This window comes from Macaca thibetana, chromosome 19 (genome assembly GCF_024542745.1).
Source record: "Macaca thibetana thibetana isolate TM-01 chromosome 19, ASM2454274v1, whole genome shotgun sequence".
NCBI lineage: Eukaryota > Metazoa > Chordata > Mammalia > Primates > Cercopithecidae > Macaca > Macaca thibetana.
This window is the reverse complement of record NC_065596.1, coordinates 13,332,227-13,357,128: the sequence shown is the minus strand read 5'-3', so window position 1 is coordinate 13,357,128 and position 24,902 is coordinate 13,332,227. Positions and strand designations below refer to the sequence as shown.

Below are 24,902 nucleotides of genomic sequence, written 5' to 3'. Positions count from 1 at the left end.
AGCCACTGAGTAGCTGGGATTACAGGTGTGCACCACCATGCTGGGGTTATTTTTTTTTTATTTTTTATTTTTTTTGAGACAGAGTCTCACTCTAGCCCAGGCTGAAGTGCAGTGGCACGATCTTGGCTCACTACAACCTCTGCCTTCCAGGTTCAAGTGATTCTCCCACCTCAGCCTCCCGAGTAGCTGGGATTACAGGCACGTGCCACCACGCCTGGCTAATTTTTGTATTTTTGATAGAGACGGTGTTTCACCATGTTGGCCAGGCTGGTCTCGAACTCCTGACCTCAGGTGTTCCTCCTGCCTTGGCCTCCCAAAGTGCTGGGATTACAGGCGTGAGCCACCACGCTGGTTTTTGTGTTTTTAGTAGACTCAGGGTTTCTCCATGTTGCCCAGGCTGCTCTCGAACTCCTGAGCCCAAGCCATCCACCTGCCTCGGCCTCCCAAAGTGCTGGGATTATAGGCATGAGCCATTGCTCCTGGCCACCTAGTTAATTTTTCGGTTAGTTTTTGTAGAGGTGAAGTCTCACCATGTTGCCCAGGTTGGTCTCAAACTCCTGGGCTTGAGCAGTCCTCCCACCTTGGCCTCCCAAAGTGTTGAGATTACTGGTGTTAAGCCACACACCCAGCCAAGGGTGCTGTACTTCTGAATGACTCCTAAGAAGCTGTGTGTGTGGTAGAGGGGGGCAAGCTGGAGGTCCGAGAGGACCCACTGGCTAGGTGTCCAGAAGTGATCACCTTCTGTCCTGTGCTCGCCCTGCCCGGGGACACCTATTAGATGTCCCCTGCACACACGGACTGGGTGTGTAAGGCACTTAAAATGCTCCTTTAGCGGTGTAGCATGTGACGTCATCATGCGTGTTCGTCATTGTGGATGCCACAGAGCCGTGCAGCGCATGGGCATGTCCTCTTCCCTCCTACAGCTGCGCCAGGAGGTGGTGGTGTGCATGCGGAGGGACACAGCGCTGGAGACAGCCCTCAATGCTAAGGCCTACAAGCGCAGCAAGCGCCAGTCCCTGCGCGAGGCCCGCATCACCGAGAAGCTAGAGAAGCAGCAGAAGATTGAGCAGGAGCGCAAGCGCCGGCAGAAGCACCAGGTACACCCCGGTGGCCCCAAGGCCCTGCAGCCCACCCACCTGGCTGCCTGGCTTGTCCCAGCGGTTGTCACGGGGCTGTGTTTGCTTTGTTCCTAAACATGCTGCTTGTCTCTCTCTTTTGCTCATCATAACAGTATTTTAGGCACTGAGAGCGTATTGGTGTAAAAACCGAATGGTAGGGAGAAGATAGTGATCAAATCCCTGCATAGTATGTCTGGAAGGTGATAGGGCACAAAGAAAAATCAAGCTGGGATAGAGAGAAAGGAAAGGGCTGTTGTAGACCTGATGTTGGGGGAGTTCTTTCTTTTGGAGGTGACATCTGGGCAGACTCCCAAGGGAGGGAGCCACACAGATCTGTGGAAAGAGCTTTCTGGGAAAAGGAGAAGGTGCAAGGGCCCTGGGGCTGGAATGTGCCTATGTTTTCTATGGAAAGTAAGGACCTGCATGTAGCCAGAGTACAGTGAGTGGCGGGGTGAGCTGAAGGAGGGGAGGGCAGGGAGGTGACGGGCAGGTGATGTGGGACCTTGTGAGCTTCAGGGAGGATTTGGGCTGTCGCTCTGAGTGAAGTGGGAGCCATAGAGAGTTCTGGGCAGCACAGGGACTGATCTGACTCAGGGTTTCCCAGGATGAATCAATAAGATGGAAATCTTCAAATCTAAAGTCAAGTAAGGATTTGGGGATGATTGTGCTGATTTGGTCATTTATAGATTTTCTAGAGATTTTCTATCATTTATATCTTACTGGTGTAGTGTAAAATAATCTAGACAATCAGCACAGCAATCTCTGTTAACAATTTTTTTTTTGAGATGGAGTCTCGCTCTGTCGCCCAGGCTGGAGTGCAGTGGTGCAATCTTGGCTCACTGCAACCTCCGTCTCCTGGGTTCAAGCAATTCTCCTGCCTCAGCCCACTGAGTAGCTGGGATTATAGGCACCTGCCACCATGCCTGGCTAACATGTTTTTTGTATTTTTAGTAGAGATGGGGTTTCACCATGTTGGTCAGGCTGGTTTTGAACTCCTGACCTCAAGTGATCCGTCCACCTCGGCCTCCCAAAGTGCTGAGATTGCAGGCATGATCCACTATGCCTGGCCAACATTTTTTTTTTTTTTTTTTTTTTGAGACAGAGTTTCACTCTTGTCATCTGGGCTGGAGTGCAATGGTGCGATCTTGGCTCACTGCAACCTCTGCCTCCTGGGTTCAAGGGATTCTCCTGCCTCAGCCTCCTGAGTAGTTGGGATTACAGGTGTGCGCCACCACACCTGGCTAATTTTTCTTTTTTTTGAGACAGAGTTTCACTCTTGTTGCCCAGGCTGGAGTGCAGTGGTGCAATCTCGGCTCACCACAACCTCTGCCTCCTGGGTTCAAGCGATTTTCCTGCCTCAGCTCCCCAAGTAGCTGGGACTACAGGCACTTGCCACCATGCCTGGCTAATTTTTTGTATTTTTAGTAGAGACGAGGTTTCACTATGTTGGCCAGGCTGCTGGTCTCAAACTGTTGACCTTGTTATCTGTCCGCCTTGGCCTCCCAAAGTGCTGGGATTACAGGCGTGAGCCACTGCTTCTGGCCGCCAGCATTTTTATATATGTTATTTCAGCCTTTTTACTTGTATATTAATACAATGTTAAATTGCTGTTTTTTTATTTTTTCTAAAATTTTGCTGTCTTTTTTTTGAGTCAGAATCTCACTCTGTCGCCCAAGCTGGAGTGCAGTGGCGTGATCTCCACTCACTGCAGCCTCCTCCTCCTGGAATCAGGCGATTCTCCTGCCTCAGCCACCTGAGCAGCTGGGATTACAGGCATGCGCCATCACACCTGGCTAATTTTTGTGTTTTAGTAGAGATGGGGATTCACCCTGTTGGCCAGGCTGGTCTTGAACTCCTGACCTCAAGTGATCCGCCTGCCTTGGCCTCCCAAAGTGCTGGAATTACAGGCGTGAGCTGCTGCTCTTGGCCACATTGCTTTCTTTGTTTTTAAGTATCACGGAAACATGACTTTTGATGTCCACACTGTATTCCATTTCAGTGGGTACAGGATCTGATCATTTATGTCAACTTTTTCTTGTTTGAGGACATGCAACATATTTCAGCTTTTGAAAATTAAAAATCATGCTAGGACAGGAATTTTTGGCTTGAACATTTTGGGACTGGTCTCTGGTATTTCCTTAAAGTAAATTTGTAGTGATGGAATAAGTTGGGGGGAGGGTTGGAAACATTTTTGAGACGTTTCATATCCATGCTTGCTGCCCTGCAAGTTGACTGCCCTGTGTGCCCACCTGCTGTGTTCGAGGGCCTTTCCCACCCACAGTTGCCATTGCTGAGTTTTATCATCAGAGAAACCCAACCGCAACAGGCAAAGGGCGTTTTTTGTGTATTATATTTATTTTTTTTGAGATAGAGTCTCGCTCTGTCACCCAGGCTGAAGTACAGTGGTGTAATCTCGGCTCACTGCAACCTCTGCGTCACGGATTCAAGCGATTCCCCTGTCTTGGCCTCCTAAGTAGCAGGGATTACAGGCATGCGCCACTACACCTGGGTGATATTTTTTATGTTTGTAGTAGAGATGGGGATTCGCCATATTGGCTAGGGTGGTCTCGAACTCCTGACCTCAGGCATTCTGCCCTCCTTGGCCTCCCAAAGTGATATTCTAGGTTGTTGTTTTTTTTTTCTTTTTTGAGACAGAGTCTCGTTCTGTTGCCGAGGCTGGAGCACAGTGGCACAATCTTGGCTCACTGTAAGCTCCACCTCCCAGTTCACGCCATTCTCCTGCCTCAGCCTCCCGAGTAGCTGGAACTATAGGCGCCTGCCACCATGCCCAGCTGATTTTTTTTTTTTTTTTATCATTTTTAGTAGAGACAGGGTGTTAGCCACGTGTTAGCCAGGATGGTCTCAATCTCCTGACCTCGTGATCCACCCACCTTGGCCTCCCAAAGTGCTGGGATTACAGGCATGAGCCACCACACCTGGGCAGTATTCTAGGTTTTAAACAAGCCTTACGGGGGATGTGTCCGCCATGCTGCTGAGGGGTCAGCCTTCTCTTTTGCGTGTTCTCTACAGGAATACCTCAATAGCATTCTCCAGCATGCCAAGGATTTCAAGGAATATCACAGATCGGTCACAGGCAAAATCCAGAAGCTAACCAAGGCAGTGGCCACGTACCATGCCAACACGGAGCGGGAGCAGAAGAAAGAGAACGAGCGGATCGAGAAGGAGCGCATGCGGAGGCTCATGGTATGGTCCCGCCTTCTTGACATGCACCCTTCCACACGTGTGGCTGGTACTGCAGGTTCCAGGGGTCGCTCCCCAGGGTCACACCAAGGCATTTCAAAGCTTGGAGTTAGAAGTGGGGCGAAGGAAAGAGCAGGCGCGGGCTTGGGAGTCAGTCCTGGGCTCGGATCTTTGCTGATCCCTCTGATCATCAGAGTGACTGTGTGACCTCAGACCACTTTGCTGTCTCCTCTGCCTTCACTGGAAAACGGAGGTGGTGCCCCCTCCCCTCATTCTGTGAGAGCCACAGGTGGTGCGATCCAGACCCCCCACCCCTAGGATAAACATCTCTGACCATTTATTTGTGGCTGAGTCGCTGGTTGGACATATTGGGAGCGCATTCTGAGCCAGGTGCTGCTCTGTGTAAGGGGGACACAGAAGGGAGCACGACACGGCCTCTGTCCTGGTAGGTTGTGCTTGAGGGGCAGATATACGAATGAAGCAAACAGAGTAGTGGATGGTGACAGCTGCAGTGAGGAGGGTGAAGCGGAATGGAAGGGGAGGGATAGGGTAGTAAGTGAAGGCTTCGGAACAGAGGCCCAAAGGGTAGCCCTGATGCACAAATGCAGAGACCTAGGAGAGGAGCCCCAGGCAGCAGGGAACAAAGGTCGAGGTGGCAGGCAGCCATATGCCAGGGACAGCCGGTAGCCCTGGGCTCCCAGCACAGCATCGTGTGAGGTGGGAGGTGAGGTCAGAGCTCACAGGGGCAGGTGGGGCGTGGGACCTTTCAGGCCATTGGGAGGACTGTGGGTTGAATTCTGATCGTGAATGAGAGCCTCACCCGGGAGGGTTTTGGCTGTGGGTGATGTGATCTGATGTCTTCTTAGAAAGGTGAGGGGCTGCTGTAGGAGTTGGTGGGAGGGATGCACCTTGGACTTTGTGGAGAGAAGGCTTTGGGTTTGGGGTGTGTTTCATGAACAGAGTGGATAGGACTGGCTCATAGCCTCTGTAACTGGCTCCTGGCGGGACCATCTGCTTAGCAGGTGCCTTTGGAACCTAGCCCTTGGTAGGTTTTGAGGAAATAGTTCCTGAACAGGGAGTCGATTGCTGTGTGAAGGGTCAGTGGCGCGGCACCCCCATGAGCCATGCACGCCCTCAGTGCGCCTCTGGGTTGACTGGCCATGGGTGCCCACAGACGTGCACAGTGTGCCACCACATTGCAGTAACCCCCACGCTTTTGTAGGCTGAAGATGAGGAGGGGTACCGCAAGCTCATCGACCAGAAGAAGGACAAGCGCCTGGCCTACCTCTTGCAACAGACAGATGAGTACGTGGCTAACCTCACAGAGCTGGTGCGGCAGCACAAGGCCGCCCAGGTCGCCAAGGAGAAAAAGAAGAAAAAGAAAAAGAAGGTGTGCTGGGCCTGGTGTGGCGCCTGCCGTGGGTGGGATGGGAGCGGCCGCCTTCGCATGTGTGGCCTCAGCCTGGCGGGTCAGAGCCTGACTGTGTCTCTCTCTATTTCCAGAAGGCAGAAAATGCAGAAGGACAGACGCCTGCCATTGGGCCGGATGGTGAGGTGAGGAAGCAGGGCTTCTTTTGGAGGTACCAACCCAGCCCTGAGGCGCTGGTCTGTTTCAGACATTAAAACCTATGTTCTTTTAAAATTATGAACAATGATATATGATGATGGTGAGAATCCTGGGGTGTCCTCTGACCCCCATCCCACTCGCCCCTTCATCCCACACGTTATGTTTTCTTCCAGACCTTTTTCTATGCATGTGCCGCAGGATTCATCTTTCAGGTTTTACTTTATTGTAACGTCTGACTTACAGGAGAGGCGCGAGAACCGTCCCGAGATGTCCTGTGTGTTCTTTACCCAGAGTCTCCATTTTCACGTTTTGTATTTTGTTTTGTTTCTTTGAGACAGGGTCTGTCTGTCACCCAGGCTGGACTGCAGTGGCGCATGGCTCATTGCAGCCTCAACCTCCTGGGCTCAAGTGATCCTACCCTTCTGAGTAGCTGGGACTACAGGCATGCCCCACCACACCCAGCTAAGTTTTTTTTTTTTTTTTTTTGAGATGAAGTTTCGCTCTTTTGCCCAGTCTAGAGTGAAGTGGCGCGATCTTGGCTCACTGCAGCCTCCACCCCGCGAGTTCGAGCAATTCTGCCTCAGCCTCCTGAGTAGCTGGGATTATAGGCATCCACCACCACGCCCGGCTGATTTTATTTTTATCTTTATTTTTATTTAGATGGAGTCTCGTTCTGTCACCCAGGCTGGAGTGCAGTGGCATGATCTCTGCTCACTGCAAGCTCTGCCTCCTGGGTTCACACCATACTCCTGCCTCAGCCTCCCGAGTAGCTGGGACTACAGGCGCCCGCTACCACGCCCGGCTAATTTTTTGGCTTTTAGTAGAGATGGGGTTTCACCATGTTATCCAGGATGGTCTCAATATCCTGCCCTCGTGATCCACCTGCCTTGGCCTCCGAACGTGCTGGGATTACAGGCTTGAGCCACCGCGCCCAGCCAGTTTTTGTCTTTTTAGTAGAGACGGGGGTTTCACCATGTTGGCCAGGCTGGTCTTGAACTCCTGACCTCAGGTGATCCACCCGCCTCAGCCTCCAAAAGTGCCAGGATTACAGGCATGAGCCACCGTGCCTGGCCTAATTTTTTAAAATTTATTTTTTATAGAGATGGGGTTTCCCTATGTTTTTCAGGCTGGTCTCCAATTCCTGGGCTCAGGCATTCTCCTGCCTCAGCCTCCCAAAGTGTTAGGATTATGGGCCCCCGCACCTGGCCTTCACATGTGTTTCTACCTAAACTCTTTGAGAGTCAAATTCAGACATGACAGTGCTTTACCTCTATCTATTTTTTTTTTGTTTTTTTTTGGAGACGGAGTCTTGCTCTGCCGCCTGGGCTGGAGTGCAGTGGCCGGATCTCAGCTCACTGCAAGCTCCGCCTCCTGGGTTTACGCCATTCTTCTGCCTCAGCCTCCTGAGTAGCTGGGACTACCCGCGCCCGCCACCTCGCCCAGCTAGTTTTTTTGTATTTTTTCGTAGAGACGGGGTTTCACTGTGTTAACCAGGATGGTCTCGATCTCCTGACCTCGTGATCTGCCCGTCTCGGCCTCCCAAAGTGCTGGGATTACAGGCTTGAGCTACCGCGCCCGGCCACCTCTATGTATTTCTGTATCTACTTCCTGAAGACAAGTTTGCTCCTGCACACTGTGCCGAGGTGATGGAAGCAGGAGGTGAACATTGGTACAACACTGTTTCCAGTCTGCAGGCCTTTATATAAGGTTTGGCCAGTTTTTCCAGTTGTCTTCACAGCAGCAGAAAACTCCAGGTCACATTTAGTGGAGGTCCCTTTAGTCAGCTTTGATCTTAAAGAGCTCCCTCTGTGTGTGTGTGTGTGTGTGTTTGTTTTTTTTGCAGAGATGGGGTCTCACGTTGCCCAGGCTGGTCCTGAACTCCTGGGCTGGAGTGATCCACCTCAGCCTTCCAAAGGCTGTGATTATAGGCGTGAGCCACCACACTTGGCTTCAGGCCAGCTATGTCAGCCAGTGGCCTTGGATTTTGGTTTGTCTGATGTTCCTTGTGGTTAGAGTCAGGTTATGTGTCTCTGGCAGGCAGACCCAACATGGCCCTGGGTACCTCTCAGGGCATCACGTCAGGAGTGCATGGCAGAGGTTTGCAAATAAGGTCACTGGTGATGCTGACTTTGAACCCCTGCCAAGGGATCTCCACTGTCCAGTTTCTGTTTTTTTCTTTTGTAATCAGTAAGTACCCTGTAGGAAGATACTTGAGACTCTGTAACTATGTTGTAACTCCTCAGAATTCCAGCTACTCCTTTTAGTATCTTTTTTTTTTTTTGCCTGTATCAGTTTTTGCTGTGACAGCTACAGGATGGTGACTTTTAGTTCCATCATTCTTTCTGCATTGATTTATTTGTTTTTCTATTCTAGGTAAAGCTTTCTCTTTGGTCCTGTTAGACCTGTGGCCATGGTCTGCCAACCCCGGGTGTAGACTTATGGATTCTTGTTTAGTTGAATGAGTGGATTCTGATCCTTTAAAATGATTTCTTTTGGCTATTTAGCTTTAGCCAGTAGAAGCCCCTTGACATTGGCTCCTGTTTGCTTTTGGCATGTGCCCACCATTCCTGGATCACTTCCTTCCTCACCAGGTTTTTCTTCTGCTTTCCCTGCCTGAGTTCCCTGGACCCAGCTCTTCCCCCGGGGAGTCCTGATTCCTTTTTTTTTTTTTTTCCCCCAAGAAAAGGTCTCCCTGCATCACCCAGGCTGGAGTATGCAGTGTACGATCATTGCTCACTGTAGTCTCAACCTCCTGGACTGAAGTGATCCTCCCACCTCAGCCTCCTGAGTATCTGAGGCTACAGGCACATGCCACCATGCTTGGCTAAGTGTTCTGTATTTTTTTTGTAGAGACAGGGTTTCACCATGTTGCCCAGGCTTGTCTCAAACTCCTGAGCTCAAGCGATCTACCTGCCTTGGCCTCCCAAAGTGCTAGGATTACAGACATGAGCCACTGTGCCTGGCTATATTTCCTTTTATTACAGAAGAATATTTACATGGCAAGATCTGACTTTGGGGATGCTCCTTGCTAGTGGGCCATCACTGCTTCTAGGAGCCGGATCTGGGAAATAGATGTATGTACACTTAATCTGTCTGCGTTGCTGCTTGTATACGTTAAAAATCGTGGCTGGGCATGGTGGCTCGTGCCTGTATTCCCAGTACTTTGGGAGGCCAAAATGGAAGGACCACTTGAGCCCAGGAGTTCGAGACCATCGTGGGCAATATGGCAAAACCTTGTCCTCTATAAAAATTTTAAAAATTAGCTGGGTGTAGTGGCATGTACCTGTTGCCTCAGCTACTCGGGAGGCTGAGGTGGGAGGATCCCTTGAGTCCAAGAGTTTGAGGCTGCGGTGAGCTGTGATCTCACCATTTCTCTCCAGCCTGGTCAAGACAGTGAGACCCTGTCTCCCACACACAAAGAATCTTGAGGTTGTGTTGACACCTCCAGTTCTAATCCAATAGCACAGGGTTGATTGTCATCCTTTCCCCCTTTCCTTAATTCTAAAATCAGGAACCTGATTTCCATGAACAGTAATAGACTGACTTACCTGCTTCATTCTAGAATACACAGAAAGTATGTTCCAAAGTGCTAACGGACACCTCTATGCAGAAGTTTCCTAGCTAGAGTTCAGTATTTATAGAGTTCCTCCACTCCAGGGTATGTGTTCCAAATACGGTGTTCAGAAGTTACTGGGGCCAGGTGCAGTGGCTCACGCCTGTAATCCCAGCACTTTGGGAGGCCAAGGTGGGCAGATCACCTAAGGTCAAGAGTTCAAGACCGGCCTGGCCAACGTAGTGAAACCTCGTCTCTGCTAAAAATACAAAAAATTAGCCAGGTGTGGTGGCGCACCCCTGTAGTCCCAGCTACTTGGGAGGCTGAGGCAGGAGAATCGGTTGAACCTGGAAGGTGGAGGTTGCAGTGAGCCAGGTTCGCAGCTACTGCACTCCAGCCTGGGTGACAGAGTGAGATTCTGTCTCAAAAAAAAAAAAGAATTGCTTAGGGTCAGGCGTGGTGGCTCATGCCTGTAATCTCAGCAGTTTGGGATGCTGAGGTGTGTGGATCGCATGAGCCCAGGAGTTTGAAACCAGCCTGAGCAACATGGTGAAACCTCATCTTTACAAAAAATTAGCCAGGCTTGGTGCGCACGCTTGTAGTCCCACCTACATGAGAGACTGAGGCAGGAGGATAACTTAGCCCAGGAGGTCCAGGCTACAGTACATTGTGTTTGTACCACTGCATTCCAGCCTAGGGGGCTTTTCATTATTACTTGAGACAGGGTCTCTCTCTGTCAGCCAGTTCTGTCTCACAGTTCTGGAGCCATCTGGAATACTCAAGAAAAAAGTCATGGGCCAGGCGCAGTGGCTCACGCCTGTAATCCCAGCACTTTGGGAGGCCGCGGCAGGCGGATCACGAAGTCAGGAGTTCGAGACCAGTCTGGCCAGTATGGTGAAACCCTGTCTCTACTAAAAATACAAAAATTAGCCGATGGTGGTGGCGGACTCCTGTAGTCCCAGCTACTGGGAGGCTGAGGCAAGAGAATCGCTTAAATTCGGGAGGCGGATCACGCCACCGCACTCCAGCCTGGACGACAGAGTGAGATTCTGTCTCAAAAAAAAAGAAGTCATGAAATGGGAATGTGCATGAAGTGGAAGCTTGTGCTGAACCCTGCTGTGGCTGCCTGTCCCGTGGAGTATTGAGAACAGGCACCGGCACTTGCTGCTGCTTGTGAGTTTTCCTTGTTCTCAGCCAGTGGTACTCAGCCTCTGCTGTATGTTCTCGTCACCTGGGGAGCTCTCTATTTTTATTATTACTATTATTTGAGACAGGGTCTCTCTGTTGTCCAGGCTGGAGTCCAGTGGTGAGGTCATGGCTCACTGCAGCCTCGACGTCCTGGGTTCAAGTGATCCTCTGGGGACGTTTTTCTGAGTAGTAGCTAGGCGTGAAGGCATGTGCCTGGCGTTGCAGCTGCTCAGGAGGCTGAGGTGGGGAGATTGCTTTAGTCTGGGAGTTCAAGACCAGCCTGGGCAACATAGGGAGACTCTGTCTCTCCAAAAAATAAAATAATTACCTGGGCATGGTGTTGTACACTTGAGGTCCCAGCTGCTTGGGAACCAGAGGTAGGCGGATCACTTGAGCCCAGGGCTTTGAGGCTGTGATCACACCTGTGAAAAAGCATGGTACTGAGCCCATCTCCAAAAAATAAAAAGTAAATTAAAAATTTAAAAAAGCAGGCCGGGCCTGGTGGCTCACGCCTGTAATCCCAGCATTTTGGGAGGCCAAGGAGGGTGGATCATGAGGTCAGGAGATTGAGACCACGGTGAAACTCCATCTCTACTAAAAATACACAAAATTAGCCGGGCACGGTGGCAGGCGCCTGTAGTCCCAGCTACTCCGGAGGCTGAGGCAGGAGAATGGCGTGAACCCAGGAGGCGGAGCTTGCAGTGAGCTGAGATCGCGCCACTGCACTCCAGTCTGGGTGACAAAGCGAGACTCCGTCTCAAAAAAAAAAAAAAAAGCAAGGATGCCCAAGCCTCACTCCAGAGCAGTTCAATCAGAATTTTGGGTGTCGGGGAGGCATGTAGCAATCGGCACCTTTGACCACTCCTCCCAGTGATCTCAGAGAGGTTGTGGAGTTGAAAGTCCTTGATTGAGGCAGCCTGCAGAGCCCATTGTTGGGGTAAGAGGTTGCTGTGACCCTCTGTGGTGGCTGCTCTGTGGGTGAGCTTTCAGCGCATGGAGACTGATATCCCTCTGCTGTGTGGACAGTGGTGACACTATGAGGGCAGCAGTTTTGCAGGTAGTTATAAATTCCTGCAAGATGGAAACCAAAATTTAAACCAAGAACTTTATCCCCTTCTTGGGAGTTTTCTGTAGGAAATGTACAAGAATCAATGAGGGAGAAAATGTTTATCCATTGAATCTCAACAGGAGGAGTTTCATATTTGTTGCTAAGAGGAATTATTTTTGAAATATTTCAGTTAGCTTTTTAACAAAAAAGAATGAGGACCCTTGATGAAGTCTACAAATAGAGTATAAGTGGGAGAAAAAAAAATCAAGGTCCAAAAAATGTAAATTAATATAGCCATTAGTGTAAAAAACAGGGAGAAAGTGGAAACGTCTAACTCTTTGTTTCTTATCCATGGAATTCATCTGGAAGGATGGACAGGAAACTGATACCAGTGGACAACTGTGAAGAGAAAAACTTAGGCTGGAGGACAGGAGAAGGGGGAGAGCCCACATTATACTATTCAGTTTTCGTTAAAAAGATAAAAATGGGCCTTAGGAGGCCGAGGTGAGCAGATCATGAGGTCAGGAGATTGAGACCATCCTGGCTAACACAGTGAAACCCCATCTCTACTAAAAATACAAAAAATTAGCCAGGCTTGGTGATGGGCGCCTGTAGTCCCAGCTACTCGGAAGGCTGAGGCAGGAGAATGGCGTGAACCTGGGAGGCAGAGTTTGCAGTGAGCCAAGATCGCGCCACTGCACTGCAGCCTGGGCGACAGAGTGAGACTCCGTCTCCAAAAAAAAAATGGCCCGAGCATAGTGGCTCACCCCTGGAATCCCAGCACTTTGGGAGGCCAAGGTGGGTGGATCACATGAGGTCAGGAGTTTGAGACCAGCCCGGCCTGAATTTTCAACTGTGAATGTCTGGACTATTTGAAAATTGCAGTGTATATGTCAGTTAACTTGAAGAAACAGGTGTTGGGAGGCTGAGGCAGAGAACTGCTTTAACCCAGGAGGCAGAGGTTGTAGTGAGCCGAGATCATGCCACTGTACTCTAGCCTGGGCGACAGAGCTACACTCTGTCTCAAAAAAAAAGAGAAAGAAAGGAAAAAAAAGAAACAAGTGTCACTTAGCCAAGACTCATGGATTATATATTTTTACTGGATTACTGAGTATACAGTTTGCCCATTTTCACCACCACTGACCATGTTTGCCTGCCCTTTTCTGTGCAGACAGTTGAGTGGGTGCTTCCCACCTTGGCCTCTGTAAGCCTTTGGTCTGGAGGCCCTGCAACCTCAATGTCGCACGGATGACTCTTTTTCAGCCTCTGGACGAGACCAGCCAGATGAGCGACCTCCCGGTGAAGGTGATCCATGTGGAGAGCGGGAAGATCCTCACGGGCACAGATGCCCCCAAAGCCGGGCAGCTGGAGGCCTGGCTCGAGATGAACCCGGGGTGAGTTGGGTCTTGCGTTCCAGATGCAGTGGGGATCTAAGTCCTCGGTGGGCCTTATTCCAGGGAGGTGGCAGCTGGGGGCAGTTTTACTTCTGTTTGGATCCTTGGCAGGTTTGGTAGGGAAAGTGCATTCTGCTGGTTCTGAGCAGATTTATATGAAAGCCCTTATATTTTTTCTAGGTATGAAGTAGCTCCGAGGTCTGATAGTGAAGAAAGTGGCTCGGAAGAAGAGGAAGAGGTAAGAATGCATTTCCTGGCTTTCAAGGCTCTCAGTGTCCACTGGCAGTGACTTCCACCCTGTGTGCCATGAGACCCTCCCCTACCCTGTCTGGGCATCTTGTGGGGCAGAGAACAGCTGGGGCCCAGGCCTGGCTGAAGTCGGTGCTTTAGAGCTGTGCTATCCAATAGGGCAACTTCTGGCGACGTGTGACCGTTTCCATTTTAAATTAAATCAGTCACATTACGTAAAATTTAAGACTCATTTTCTCTTTCATACTGACTGCATTTCAGGTGCTTGGCATCCCTTCTCCGGGAATGGTCTACCTCATTTGCCTGTTTCTTTTTTTTTTTTGAGATGGAGTCTTGCTCTGTTGCCCAGGCTGGAGTGCAGGGGTGCAATCTCACCTCACTGCAACCTCCACCTCCCAGGTTCAAGCGATTCTCCTGCCTCAGCCTCCTGAGTAGCTGGGACTACAGGCACCTGCCACTACTTCCAGCTAATTTTTTTATGTTTAGTAGAGATAGGATTTCATCATATTGGCCAGACTGGTCTCGAACTCCCGACCTCAAGTGATCCACTTGCTTCAGCCTCCCAAAGTGCTGGGATTACAGACATGAACCTCCACATCCGACTTGTGATTTTTTTGTTGTTGTTTTGGAAGGAAGACTTGCTGTGTTGCCCAGGCTGGAGTGCAATGGCGTGATATTGGCTCACTGCAGCCTCCACCTCCCGTATTCAAGCGATTCTCCTGCCTCAGCCTCTCTGGTAGCTGGGACTTCAGGCACCTGCCACCATGCCTGGCTAATTTTTGTATTTTTAGTAGAGACAGGGTTACACCATGTTGGTCAGGCTGGTCTTGAACTCCTGACTGGTGTTTTTTTTATTTTTTGAGACAGAGTCTCACTCTATAGCCCAGGCTAGAGTGCAGTGGCACAATCTCACTCACTGCAACCTCTACCTCCCAGGTTCAGGTGATTCTCCCACCTCAGCCTCCTGAGTAGCTGGGATTACAGGCGCACACCACCACGCCCGGTTAATTTTTAAAGTGTTTTTAGTAGAGATGGGGTTCCACCATGTTGGCCAGGCTGGTCTCAAACTGCTGACCTCAAGTGATCCACCCACCTGGGCCTCCCAAAGTATTGGGATTACAGGTGTGAACCAGTGCACCCGTCTTCCAGTGGTATTTCTTGTTTTAAGGTCTGTTCTGTCTTAGAGTAGTCACTCTAGCCCTCTTATGGTTATTGTTTGCATGGTACATCTTTTTCCCTTCTTTTACTTCTTTTATTTTCAGTCTGTTTCTTTGAATCTACGACAGCATATGGGTTTTGCATTTTCAGCTGGTATGACAGTGACTGCTTTTTGACTGAGTTTCTAAGACCATTTACATTTACTGTAATTTCTGATATGATTGGACTTACACTTGCTGTTTCTTTTCTGTGCCTTCCGTTTTTGTTCCTCCTTTACTGCCTTCTTTTGTGTTTAATGGCTTTTTTTCTAGATTTTTATTTTTATAATGCCTTTTTTTTTTTTTTTTTTTTTTTCTCAGACAGTCTCGCTCTATCGCCCAGGCTGGAGTGCAGTGGAGCAATCTCAGCTCACTGCAATCTCTGCCTCCCGGGTTCAAGCAATTCTCCTGCCTCAGCCTCCGGGGACTACAGGCGCCTGTCACCACACCAGCTAATTTTTTTTTTTTTTTGTAGTTTTGGTAGAGACAGGGTTTCACCATGTTGGTCAGGCTGGTCTTGAACTCCTGACCTCAGGTGATCCTGCCCACCTTGGCCTCCCAAAGTGCTGGGATTACAGGCAGGAGCCACCACCCCTCGCCTCTCCTATTTTTTTGCTTACCTCTTCATGTTTAGTTGAAGTGTACTTTAGCTAAGCTGGAGTCTGACTTACCTGTGGGAGATTGTGGTGGCCTGTGGTCTGTTTAATAATTTCCTTGGGCTAAATCTGTGAAATCTGGTTCTCGCACAGTATGTGTAGCCTCTGCTATATTTGCTCAGTTCTTTTAAATATTTTTTGGCTTTGTCTTATTCGTGATTTTTTTCCCTGGTTCATCAGGGGCAGACAGTGTTTCTTTGTCACTTATGGTCATCTAAAGATTGGGCACAGTTTATGCTCAGACACGCACCTTCTTTCTCCTGCTGATGGTTCAGTTGTATGAGGAGGTGCATTCCACATTTGGGCCATTGTCGGGTTCTCCCTCGCACTTTTGCTTTTCTGGGCCCTTTGGCGTCTGTGCATATGCACAGACTCAGCCTCAGCCAGCGATACGCTTTTTCCTACCGTGGCTGATCTCACCTCCATTGGCAGTGCCACTGGGCTTGAGCATTGCCTCCTTCTACAAGTGACTGAGCCCCTTCCACCTCCCTGCCAAGCCTCACAGCCTGCAACTCTCCAGCCATAAGACCTTCATGTGTCCGGAGCTGTGAGGCAGAAGAGGTGAAAGTGGCCCACAGTAAAAGTGCTGCAAACTCCCGCTCTTCCCACCTGAAGTTCAGTTTTTTAAGGTTCAGTGATTCTAGTAGACCTTTGGTCAACTTGGTGAGCTCTGAAATGCTCACTTTGTCAATTTGTCCTGCTTTATAGTTGCTTTTTGGGGAGGAAATTTGCCCACCTCCTCATTTGAGTTTAGCCAGAAGTCTCACTCCTGTTTTAATTCCAGTATGTCTGTACCAGCTCTGATTTTCTTGCCTAAAATGTTGGTGTTATTACCACCTGTTTATTCCAAGTGATCTATAAAATCATTTTTTGTGATCTAAGGGAAATCCCACTGGCTTTTCACTGGAATTATTTAACAGATTAATTATAGATAGTATTTTTAAAGCTTTGTAGCAGTTCCAGTATAGATAAGGGAACAATCCACTGTGGTGTATTTGTATGATTTAAGTGGCAAGACAAGAATAGTTTAAGATAAGGAAATGCATTCATGTCTATTTTCTCAATATAGACATGTTATAGATTTTGCATGTTATGCAAAATCCCAGTAAAGGCTGGAAAACCATTAAATGACACAACGTGAATGCTTAAACAAGTCCATAGAAACTTTCAGTAAACTGAGATGCCTCATGTTGCCAGTGTTATTAGACACGTTGTAGATGGTTGAGACTTGTCAGTAAAGCTGGAAGTAAATTACAAGCAATAAATATTGAAAGTTGGCTCTAAGATATTTAAGGCCAGGTGTGGTGTCTCACGCCTGTAATCCCAGCATTTTGGGAGGGCGAGTTGGGTGGATGATCCGAGGTCAGGAGTTTGAGACCAGCCTGGCCAACATGACGAAACCCCGTCTCTACTAAAAAATACAAAAATTAGCCGGGGATGATGGTGGGCTCTAAGATAATACCTAGGAAATCCAAGAGAATCAATGAAAACCTGCTTTAGTAGGTTAGCAGAGAATAAACATGTAATGTTCATTTTATAACAGGGGTAGGAGGGATATGGAGTCTACTTCTAATTAGTAACAAAAGTCCAGAATACCCTGAGATAGCCTTAGAAGAAGTGTCGGGACCAGGTGTGGTGGCTCATACCTGTAATCCCAGCACTTTGGGAAGCCAAGGCAGGCGGATCATGAGGTCAGGAGTCCAAGACCAGCCTGGCCAACATAGTGAAACCCCGTTTACTAAAAATACAAAAATTATCCAGGCTTGGTGGCGTGTGCATGTAATCCCAGCTACTTGGGAGGTTGAGGCAGGAGAATCGCTTGAACCTGGGAGTTGGAGGTTGCAGTGAGCCGAGATCATGCCACTGCACTCCAGCCTGGGCAACAGTGCGACACTTCGTTTCAGAAAAAAAAAAAAAAAAAAAAAAAAAAAAAAAAGATGTAGCCAGTATGGTGGCATTTGCCTGTAGTCCCAGCTACTTGGGAGGCTGAGGCGAGAGGATTGCTTGAGCCCAGGAGTTTGAGACCAGCCGGGGGAAGGTAGCGAGACCCCCTATCTACAAAATTTAAAACATTTGAGCTGGGCGTGGTGGTGCGTATCTGTAGTTCTAGCTGCTGGGGAGGCTGAGGCAGGATGATCTCTTGAGTTCAGGAGTTCGAAGCCATCTGGGCAACATAGTGAGACTCCCATATATTAATAATAATAAATACATAATTTTAAAAGGAAGACGTAAATAACAAACATCACACATTCCAGGATAGGTAGAGAGGGTGAGGGCTGTAAGAAGATCACTTGCTTCTAAAACTATGTTCTCCCCATGGGAGTCCCGTTCCCCCTCTCTGGGGAATGAATCGAGGTGACACGGGCTTGTCTCTTGGTAGGAGGAGGAGGAAGAGCAGCCGCAGGCAGCGCAGCCTCCCACCCTGCCCGTGGAGGAGAAAAAGAAGATTCCAGATCCAGACAGCGACGACGTCTCTGAGGTGGACGCACGGCACATCATTGAGTAAGGGATCCTGACACACACTGTTCTGTGCCAGCTTCCTGTGAGGTGGCGCTGGTGGGAGTGGCTAGAATCCCAGCCATCCCTAGACGACATTCAGCACTGTCCAGCCAGCTGCTACTGTGGAATCACAGAGAGCAAATTTATTTACTTCACATTTCATGTATTTTATAGGGATTTAATAGAGCAAATGCATTCGCATGGTTCACCATATGCTTACGAGGTAGTCAGGTGTGTGGGAGAAGCCCTCCTCCCCCCGTCCCCTGCTCCTCAGCTCCCTCCCTTTCCACTGCCCTCCCTGGGGAAACTCTCCAGCCTCGTGTGTCATCTTTCAGAGATGCTGTCTGCATTAGCAAGGAAAATGTGCATGTTTTTGTCTTTTCATTTGCATACATATCTCCGGTGTACATTGGTGTGCACCTTGTTATTTTCACTGAACCTTCCCTCTCGGAGGTGATCCTGTGTCCGTGCAGAGTGCTCCCAGTCTGGTCCTCAGTATGCAATGTCATACTGAGTCACGTTATATTCTCATTTTTGTAGGCCTGTCCTTTGGTGGCAGGCATTTAGGTTATATTTCTCATCTTTTGCTCCTATAACACATCACAGTTAACACACTAATCTCATCATTGCTTATGGTAAGGAATGAATGGATCCTGTTAAAAGACAAGAGAGGGCCGGGCACAGTGACTCACGCCTATAATCCCAGCATTTTGGGAGGCCAAGGCAGGCGGATCACTTGAGGTCAGGAGTTCAAGACCAGCCTGGCCAACATGGTGAAACCGCATCCCTACTAAAAATACAAAAATTAGCTGGGCGTGGTGATGTGCACCTGGAGTCCCAGCTACTTGCGAGACTGAGGCAGGAGAATCGCTTGAAATGGGGAGGAGGAGGCTGCAGTGAGCCGAGATAGCACCACTGCACTCCAGCATGGGCAACAGAGTGAGACTCCATCTCAAAAAAAATATATATATATAGGTGGCTAAAAGTCACCTTTTTTTTTTTTTTTTTTTTTTTTATTTCACCAGGCTGGAGTACAGTGGCACGATCTCAGCTTACTGCAACCTCCACCTCCTGGGTTCAAGCAACTCTCCTGCCTCAGCCTCCCGAGTAACTGGCACTACAGGCGCGGGCCACCATGTCCAGCTAATTTTTGTATTTTTAGTAGAGATGGGGTTTCACCATGTTGGCCAGGATGGTCTTGATCTCTTGACCTCGTGATCCACCCACCTCGGCCTCCCAAAGTCCTGGAATTACAGGCATGAGCCACTGCACCTGGCCAAAGTCACTTTTTAAAATAAAAAGATTCAGATTATATTACAAATTGCCTAAGTTTTAACAATTCTGGTTTTGTATGAACCTGTTCAGTCTGTGTTTCTTTTCACCTTTAGGCTCATGAATTGTTATTAGAAAGAATGGGTCCTATTATCAGCGTCTGGCTAGGTGCAGTGTGTCTTTATGTGCTTTGGCAAGTGACAGCATTCTTTTTGTTTGTTTGTTTTGAGACAGTCGCTCAGGCTGGAGTGCAATTTGTTTGCCTTGTCGCCCAGGCTGGAGTGCAGTGGCTTGATCTCTCAGCTCTCTGCAGCCTCTGCCTCCCGGGCTCAAGCGATTCTTTCACCTCAGCCTCCTGAGTAGCTGGGGTTACAGGCATGCACCACCACCACGCCTGGCTAATTTTTTTTTTTCTTTATTTTGAGATGGAGTCTCACTGTGTCACTCAGGCTGGAGTGCAGTGGCGTGATCTCGGCTCACTGCAGGCTCTGCCTCCCGGGTTCACGCCATTGTCCTGCCTCAGCCTCCCGAGTAGCGGGGACTACAGGCGCCCGCCACCATGCCCGGCTAATTTTTGTATTTTTAGTACAGATGGGGTTTCACCATGTTGGTAAACCTGGTCTAGAACTCCTGACCTCGGGTGATCCGCCTGCCTTGGCCTCCCAAAGTGCTGGGATTACAGACATGAGCCACTGCACCCAGCCTAATTTTTGTTTTTTGTAGTACAGATGGGGTTTCACCATGTTGGCCAGGCTGGTCTCGATCTCCTGGCCTCACGTTATCCGCCTGCTTCAGCCTCCCAAAGTGCTGAGATTACAGGCATGAGCCACCGCGCCCATCTGAGTGACAGAATTCTTGTTCTGTGGTGGTGCAGTCAGGACCCAGAGCTCCCAGAAGTCCAGTCTGGGCCCCTCAGGCTCAGTGTGCGCTGCCCTGCCTGGCCTCACACTCTCCGGCTGCACCTCTGTATGTCTTACAGTGCTGGCCACAGGTCATTCTGCAGAAAGGGCCACTCCACAGAGTTTGTGTCAGGAGCGAGCACGTTGTCACAGATAGGAACGTGTGTCCTTACTCAGCGCTTCCGTCTCACTCCCAGGAACGCCAAGCAAGACGTTGATGATGAGTATGGTGTGTCCCAGGCCCTGGCACGTGGCCTGCAGTCCTACTATGCTGTGGCCCACGCTGTCACCGAGAGAGTGGACAAGCAGTCAGCGCTTATGGTCAATGGTGTCCTCAAACAGTACCAGGTGAGGTGGGGACTGGGGAGGCCACTGCCGTGTAGCTGCCTCGGTGCAGGTGTTCCCAGGTGGTAGGGGCTGCGGACGTCAGGCAGACCTGAGTTCACTTTTTGCTCTTTGTGGGCAATGCACTTTTCCCCTCTGAGCCTCGGTTTCCCCATGTGTAAAACAGAGATGTGGTCTGATACGTTAGCTGCCAGGAGGAAGTGCAACAGCAGAAAGTCAGTGTCTACTGAGTGCCTGATGTGCCAGGCAGAGTGGGAGCGATTTGCACGCCAGTGGCCTCACGGAGGAGATGGGGCCACCTGAGGAGCAGAGAGGTGCAGCAGCTCCTTAGCATCACACCGTGTGTAGGGCTGAACCAGGGCCGGAGCTCAGATCTGGGCATCTGCTTGCTCAGGACAGGTTACCTGAGCTCTGTGTGGTGTGAAACGGCAAGCGTCTGGAGCTTAGATCTAGGAGCCGGCAGCCCTGGACTCCGCTCTTTCTTCTGGGGATGGGGTAGCAGGTCCTGTGTGAGGGTGAAAAGATGATGGCTCTGAAGCTTTTCACCTGGGCCTGACTTGGGACAGTCAAGAAGCAGAGCTGCTCATGCTCTTAATGCGGCCCGCCATCCCGAGCTCATTACAAGGTCCCACAAGACAACCAGCACAACTCCAACCAAAGAACAGGCCTCTCTGGTTTTCCATTTGATTGTGATCCCTCTTACCCAACTCTCTTTTCTTTTCTTTTCTTTTGAAATGGAGTCTCTCTCTCTTGCCCAGGCTGGAGTGCAGTGGCGCGATCTTAGCTCACTGCAACCTCTGCCTCCCGGGTTCAAGTGATTCTCCTGCCTCAGACTCCCGAGTAGCTTGGACTCCAAGTGTGCACCATCACGCCCAGCTAGTTTTTGTATTTTTACTAGAGACAGAGTTTCACCATGTTGGCCAGGCTAGTCTCAAACTCCTGACCTCAGGTGATCCACCCACCTTGGCCTCCCAAAGTGCTGGGATTACAGGTGTGAGCCACCTCACCCAGCTCCAACTTTCTTTAAGACAACTCTTAAACCTTTTTTTTTTTTTTTTTTTTTTTTTTTGAGATGGAGTCTCGCTGTGTTGCCCAGGCTGGAGTGCAGTGGCCGGATCTCAGCTCACTGCAAGCTCTGCCTCCCGGGTTTTTACGCCATTCTCCTGCCTCAGCCTCCCAAGTAGCCGGGACTACAGGCGCCCGCCACCTCGCCCGGCTAGTTTTTTGTACTTTTTGGTAGAGACGGGGTTTCACCGTGTTAGCCAGGATGGTCTCGAACTCCTGACCTCGTGATCCGCCCGTCTCGGCCTCCCAAAGTGCTGGGATTACAGGCTTGAGCCACCGCGCCCGGCCTCTCTTAAACCTTTTGTGTTAATATCAGCATTCAAAACTGCGCATGCACCTATAGTCCCAGCTACTTAAGAGGCTGAGATGGGAAGATCACATGATCCCAGGAGTTGAAGATGGGCTGGGCAACATAGTGAGACACTGCCTCTACAAAAATATTTTTAAAATTAGCTGGGGGTGGTTGCACACATCTGTAGTCCCAGATACTCGGGCGGCTTAGGTGGGAGGAGAGCCCAAGCCCAGGACTTCTGAGCTGTAGTGCCCTATGTCGATTAGGTGTCTGTACTAAGTTCAGCATGAATATGATGACCTTCAGGAGTGGGGGACCACCAGGTGGCCTAAGGAGGAGGGAATCTGCCCAGGTCAGAAATGGAGCAGGTCAAAACTGATGTGCTGATCCGTAGTGAGATAGTCCCTATGAATAGCCACTGCACTCCAGCCTGGGCAGCATAGAGAGACCCCATCTCTATAAAACAATAGTGAAACAAAGGCAAATCTCATGGTCAGTGGAATTTTCCAGGAGTCCAATGCAGTTAAAAAAATTAGAACTTGGCTAGGCGCAGTGGCTCACGGCTGTGATCCCAGCACTTTGGGAGACCAAGGCGGGTGGATCACCTGAGGTCAGGAGTTTTGAGACCAGGCTAGCCAACATGGTGAGACCCTGTCTCTACCGAACATACAAAAAATCAGCTGGGCATGGTGGTGCATGCCTGTAATCCCATTTGCTTGGGAGGCTGAGGTAGGAGAATTGCTTGAACCCAGGAGACAGAGGTTGCAGTGAGTCAAGATCGGGCCACTGAACTCCAGCCTGGGTAAGAGTAAGACTCGGTCTCAAAAAAAAAAAAAAGAATTAGAACTTGGCCAGAACTTACTTCCTCAATCCATTATGAAAATTTCCAAATTTTCCTTCATAACGTTATCTTCAGTTTGCAAATAGTCTTCTATTTAAGGCCTGTATTTCAGAAAGCTCCCAGGCTTTGGAAATCCCTCCCATAATCTTGAAATGATGTTCAGGCGGCGAATTCCTCACCAAGTCGCCCTGAAGCCCTCGTGGTTTCCTGAGTGCAGGTGTCCCGTGGTGTAGGCAGGTTTTTCCTGTGTGCTGTGTGGGGCATGGTCAGGCAGGGATAGGCGGACAGTGTAACAATTGGGAATGAGCTGTTGGGATGTGCCCCAGAAATGTTACACTTGTCCATCATTAGCACAGTCACCCTGCAACTTCACAGACGCTATTGTAAGGATGAGGTTCTGCAATAAAGAATCGGGTTGGTTCAGAGGAAAAATCCTCGGTAAAGGCAGTCAAGGGTGGGATGTGGCTCAGGCAGAACTCGTGGCTGACTCTCTGAATGTGGAGAACCCTCTGGTGTCCTACCCGGCCTTCAGTCCTGGCATGGCCGTGTCTGTCTTTGCAGATCAAAGGCTTGGAGTGGCTGGTGTCCCTGTACAACAACAACCTGAACGGCATCCTGGCTGACGAGATGGGCCTGGGGAAGACCATCCAGACCATCGCGCTCATCACGTACCTCATGGAGCACAAACGCATCAACGGGCCCTTTCTCATCATTGTGCCTCTCTCGTGAGTACCCGGTGCCAGCAACACCGCACACGCTGCTCACACGCTCCTGTGTTCGTTTCCTAAGTTTGCCACAGTAGAATACCACAAACGAGGTGGCTTAATGATGGAAATGTATTTTCCTGGAGGCCAGAAGTCCAAGGTCAAGCTATAGTAGGTTGCTTCCTCCTGAGGCCTCTCTTCCTGGCTTGCAGGGATGCGTGCTTACACGTGTCTCCCTGTGCCTTCACGTGGCCCTTCCTCCGTGCGTGCTTGTGTCCTCATCTCTTCTTCTTAGAAGGACACCGGTCAGGTTGGATGAGGGTGCATCCTAATGGCCTGCTTTAACTTCATTGCCTCTGTATTGGCCCTGTCTCCAGGTACAGTCACATCCTGAGCTACTGGGGGTTTGGACAGCTCCACCCGCCTTGGGGCTGTGCACAGCTCCACACGTCACAGCCTCTGCCTCTGGGTCCCAGAGCAAGTGGGGGCATGACTGCTTATCCCCTTCACCCCTGAGGAGGCCTGGGGTCCCTCTCCTGGGATGTCCTTGGTGTCCTTTTCAAGTCCCACAACCAGCAAAGTCCATGCATGGGAGTCGCAGGAGACAAAAACCTCCCACTAGAAAAGTAGGGTGAGGCCATTGAGGCTCCATTGAACAAACAGTCTCCACTTCCTTGCCATGCAGTGCGATGCTAAGGCCACCAGAGCCATCAGGCACATCCCAGCGTGGCCCAGGTGCTTGGGCATGGTGGGATCTGGATACCCTAAGAGGCTCTCACTTGCCACTGCCTGGCTCCACTGGCCTTTTTCTTCCAGCAAACTGAGAGTCCGCCCCCTTGCCCACCTCTCTGGACATCTCCCTACCCAGCTCAGCCCCTGCACCAAAAGGGAGACCAGCCCAGGGTTTTCCCAGAAAACCCCAGGGCTGACTCTTACTGGTCCAGTTCAAGTCACATGTCCAGCACGCAGGCAGTCACTGGCCTGGGGGTTAGTCTGCTCTGATTGGCCAAACCTCAGCATGGCACTTGGTCCAGCCCTAGAGCACAGCCCCTAACTCCAGCCAGGCACTCACAGGGACCACTGCAGCCACGAGTCAGCAGCGCACCCCCAACCCCCAGCAGGCTGGCGAGCTGCATGCCCATGCCCCAACCCCGTGGGAAAATGCCCTCCTGTCTGTAAGACAGCCAGGCCCCATGGTGGGCCTCACATCCTGACTGTTGCAGGTAGGACTGGAGGAAAGGTGAGGACCCCAGAACCCTCCCAGGTTTACCGTGGAGCTGTTTCTCTCTTCTGTCCCCCTGCTTCCCTCATGGCGGGTAGAACAGACTGCCCTGGAGGAGCAGGGCTTCCTTGTTGTGTACAGTGCTACAGGCAGCCGCACCTCCCCTCGTGGTCAGACCCAGATTGCTATAGTGATCCCGCTGCACCTTCCTGAGCTCTGTCCCCTGTCTGTCCGGAGGCTGTTCCTTCCGGCTCTGCCCATCTCCTGGCTCCCCTCTGCCCTTCTTCCCCCAGAGGATGATGGGTGCGGTGGCAGCCGCCCTCTGAGGTTCCCGATTTTCCCTCCTTTCACTTACAAACTTCTCAGATCACCATCTCTGCTGGAACGCCGCTCTCCGGGGTGCTGTTGTTTTGCAGCCTTGGTTCTTAGTTAATTTTTGCTTTAAAAAAATTTTTTTAAACTTCATTTTGAAATGATCTTATTATTTATTTATTTATTTATTTATTTTTATTTTTTGAGAAGGAGTCTCACACTGTTGACTGGCCCGGAGTGCAGTGGCGCCATCTCGGTTCACTGCAACCTCCACCTCCCGG

General features: G+C 50.1%; 1 protein-coding gene across 11 annotated transcripts in view; it reads left to right on the top strand.

Annotated features, from left to right (window-relative positions):
- The window catches only part of SMARCA4 (SWI/SNF related, matrix associated, actin dependent regulator of chromatin, subfamily a, member 4), a 102,827-nt gene that overhangs the window by 30,087 nt on the left and 47,838 nt on the right, over window positions 1-24,902 (top strand). For all 11 annotated transcript variants that reach the window (XM_050770003.1, XM_050770013.1, XM_050770011.1 and 8 more), the window contains exons 8-16: window positions 924-1,097; window positions 4,149-4,322; window positions 5,542-5,709; window positions 5,823-5,873; window positions 12,939-13,069; window positions 13,250-13,307; window positions 17,551-17,672; window positions 20,038-20,188; window positions 22,945-23,108. In XM_050770003.1, the coding sequence (XP_050625960.1) occupies window positions 924-1,097; window positions 4,149-4,322; window positions 5,542-5,709; window positions 5,823-5,873; window positions 12,939-13,069; window positions 13,250-13,307; window positions 17,551-17,672; window positions 20,038-20,188; window positions 22,945-23,108 (1,193 nt within the window). The remainder of the gene's footprint in view (window positions 1-923; window positions 1,098-4,148; window positions 4,323-5,541; window positions 5,710-5,822; window positions 5,874-12,938; window positions 13,070-13,249; window positions 13,308-17,550; window positions 17,673-20,037; window positions 20,189-22,944; window positions 23,109-24,902) is intronic.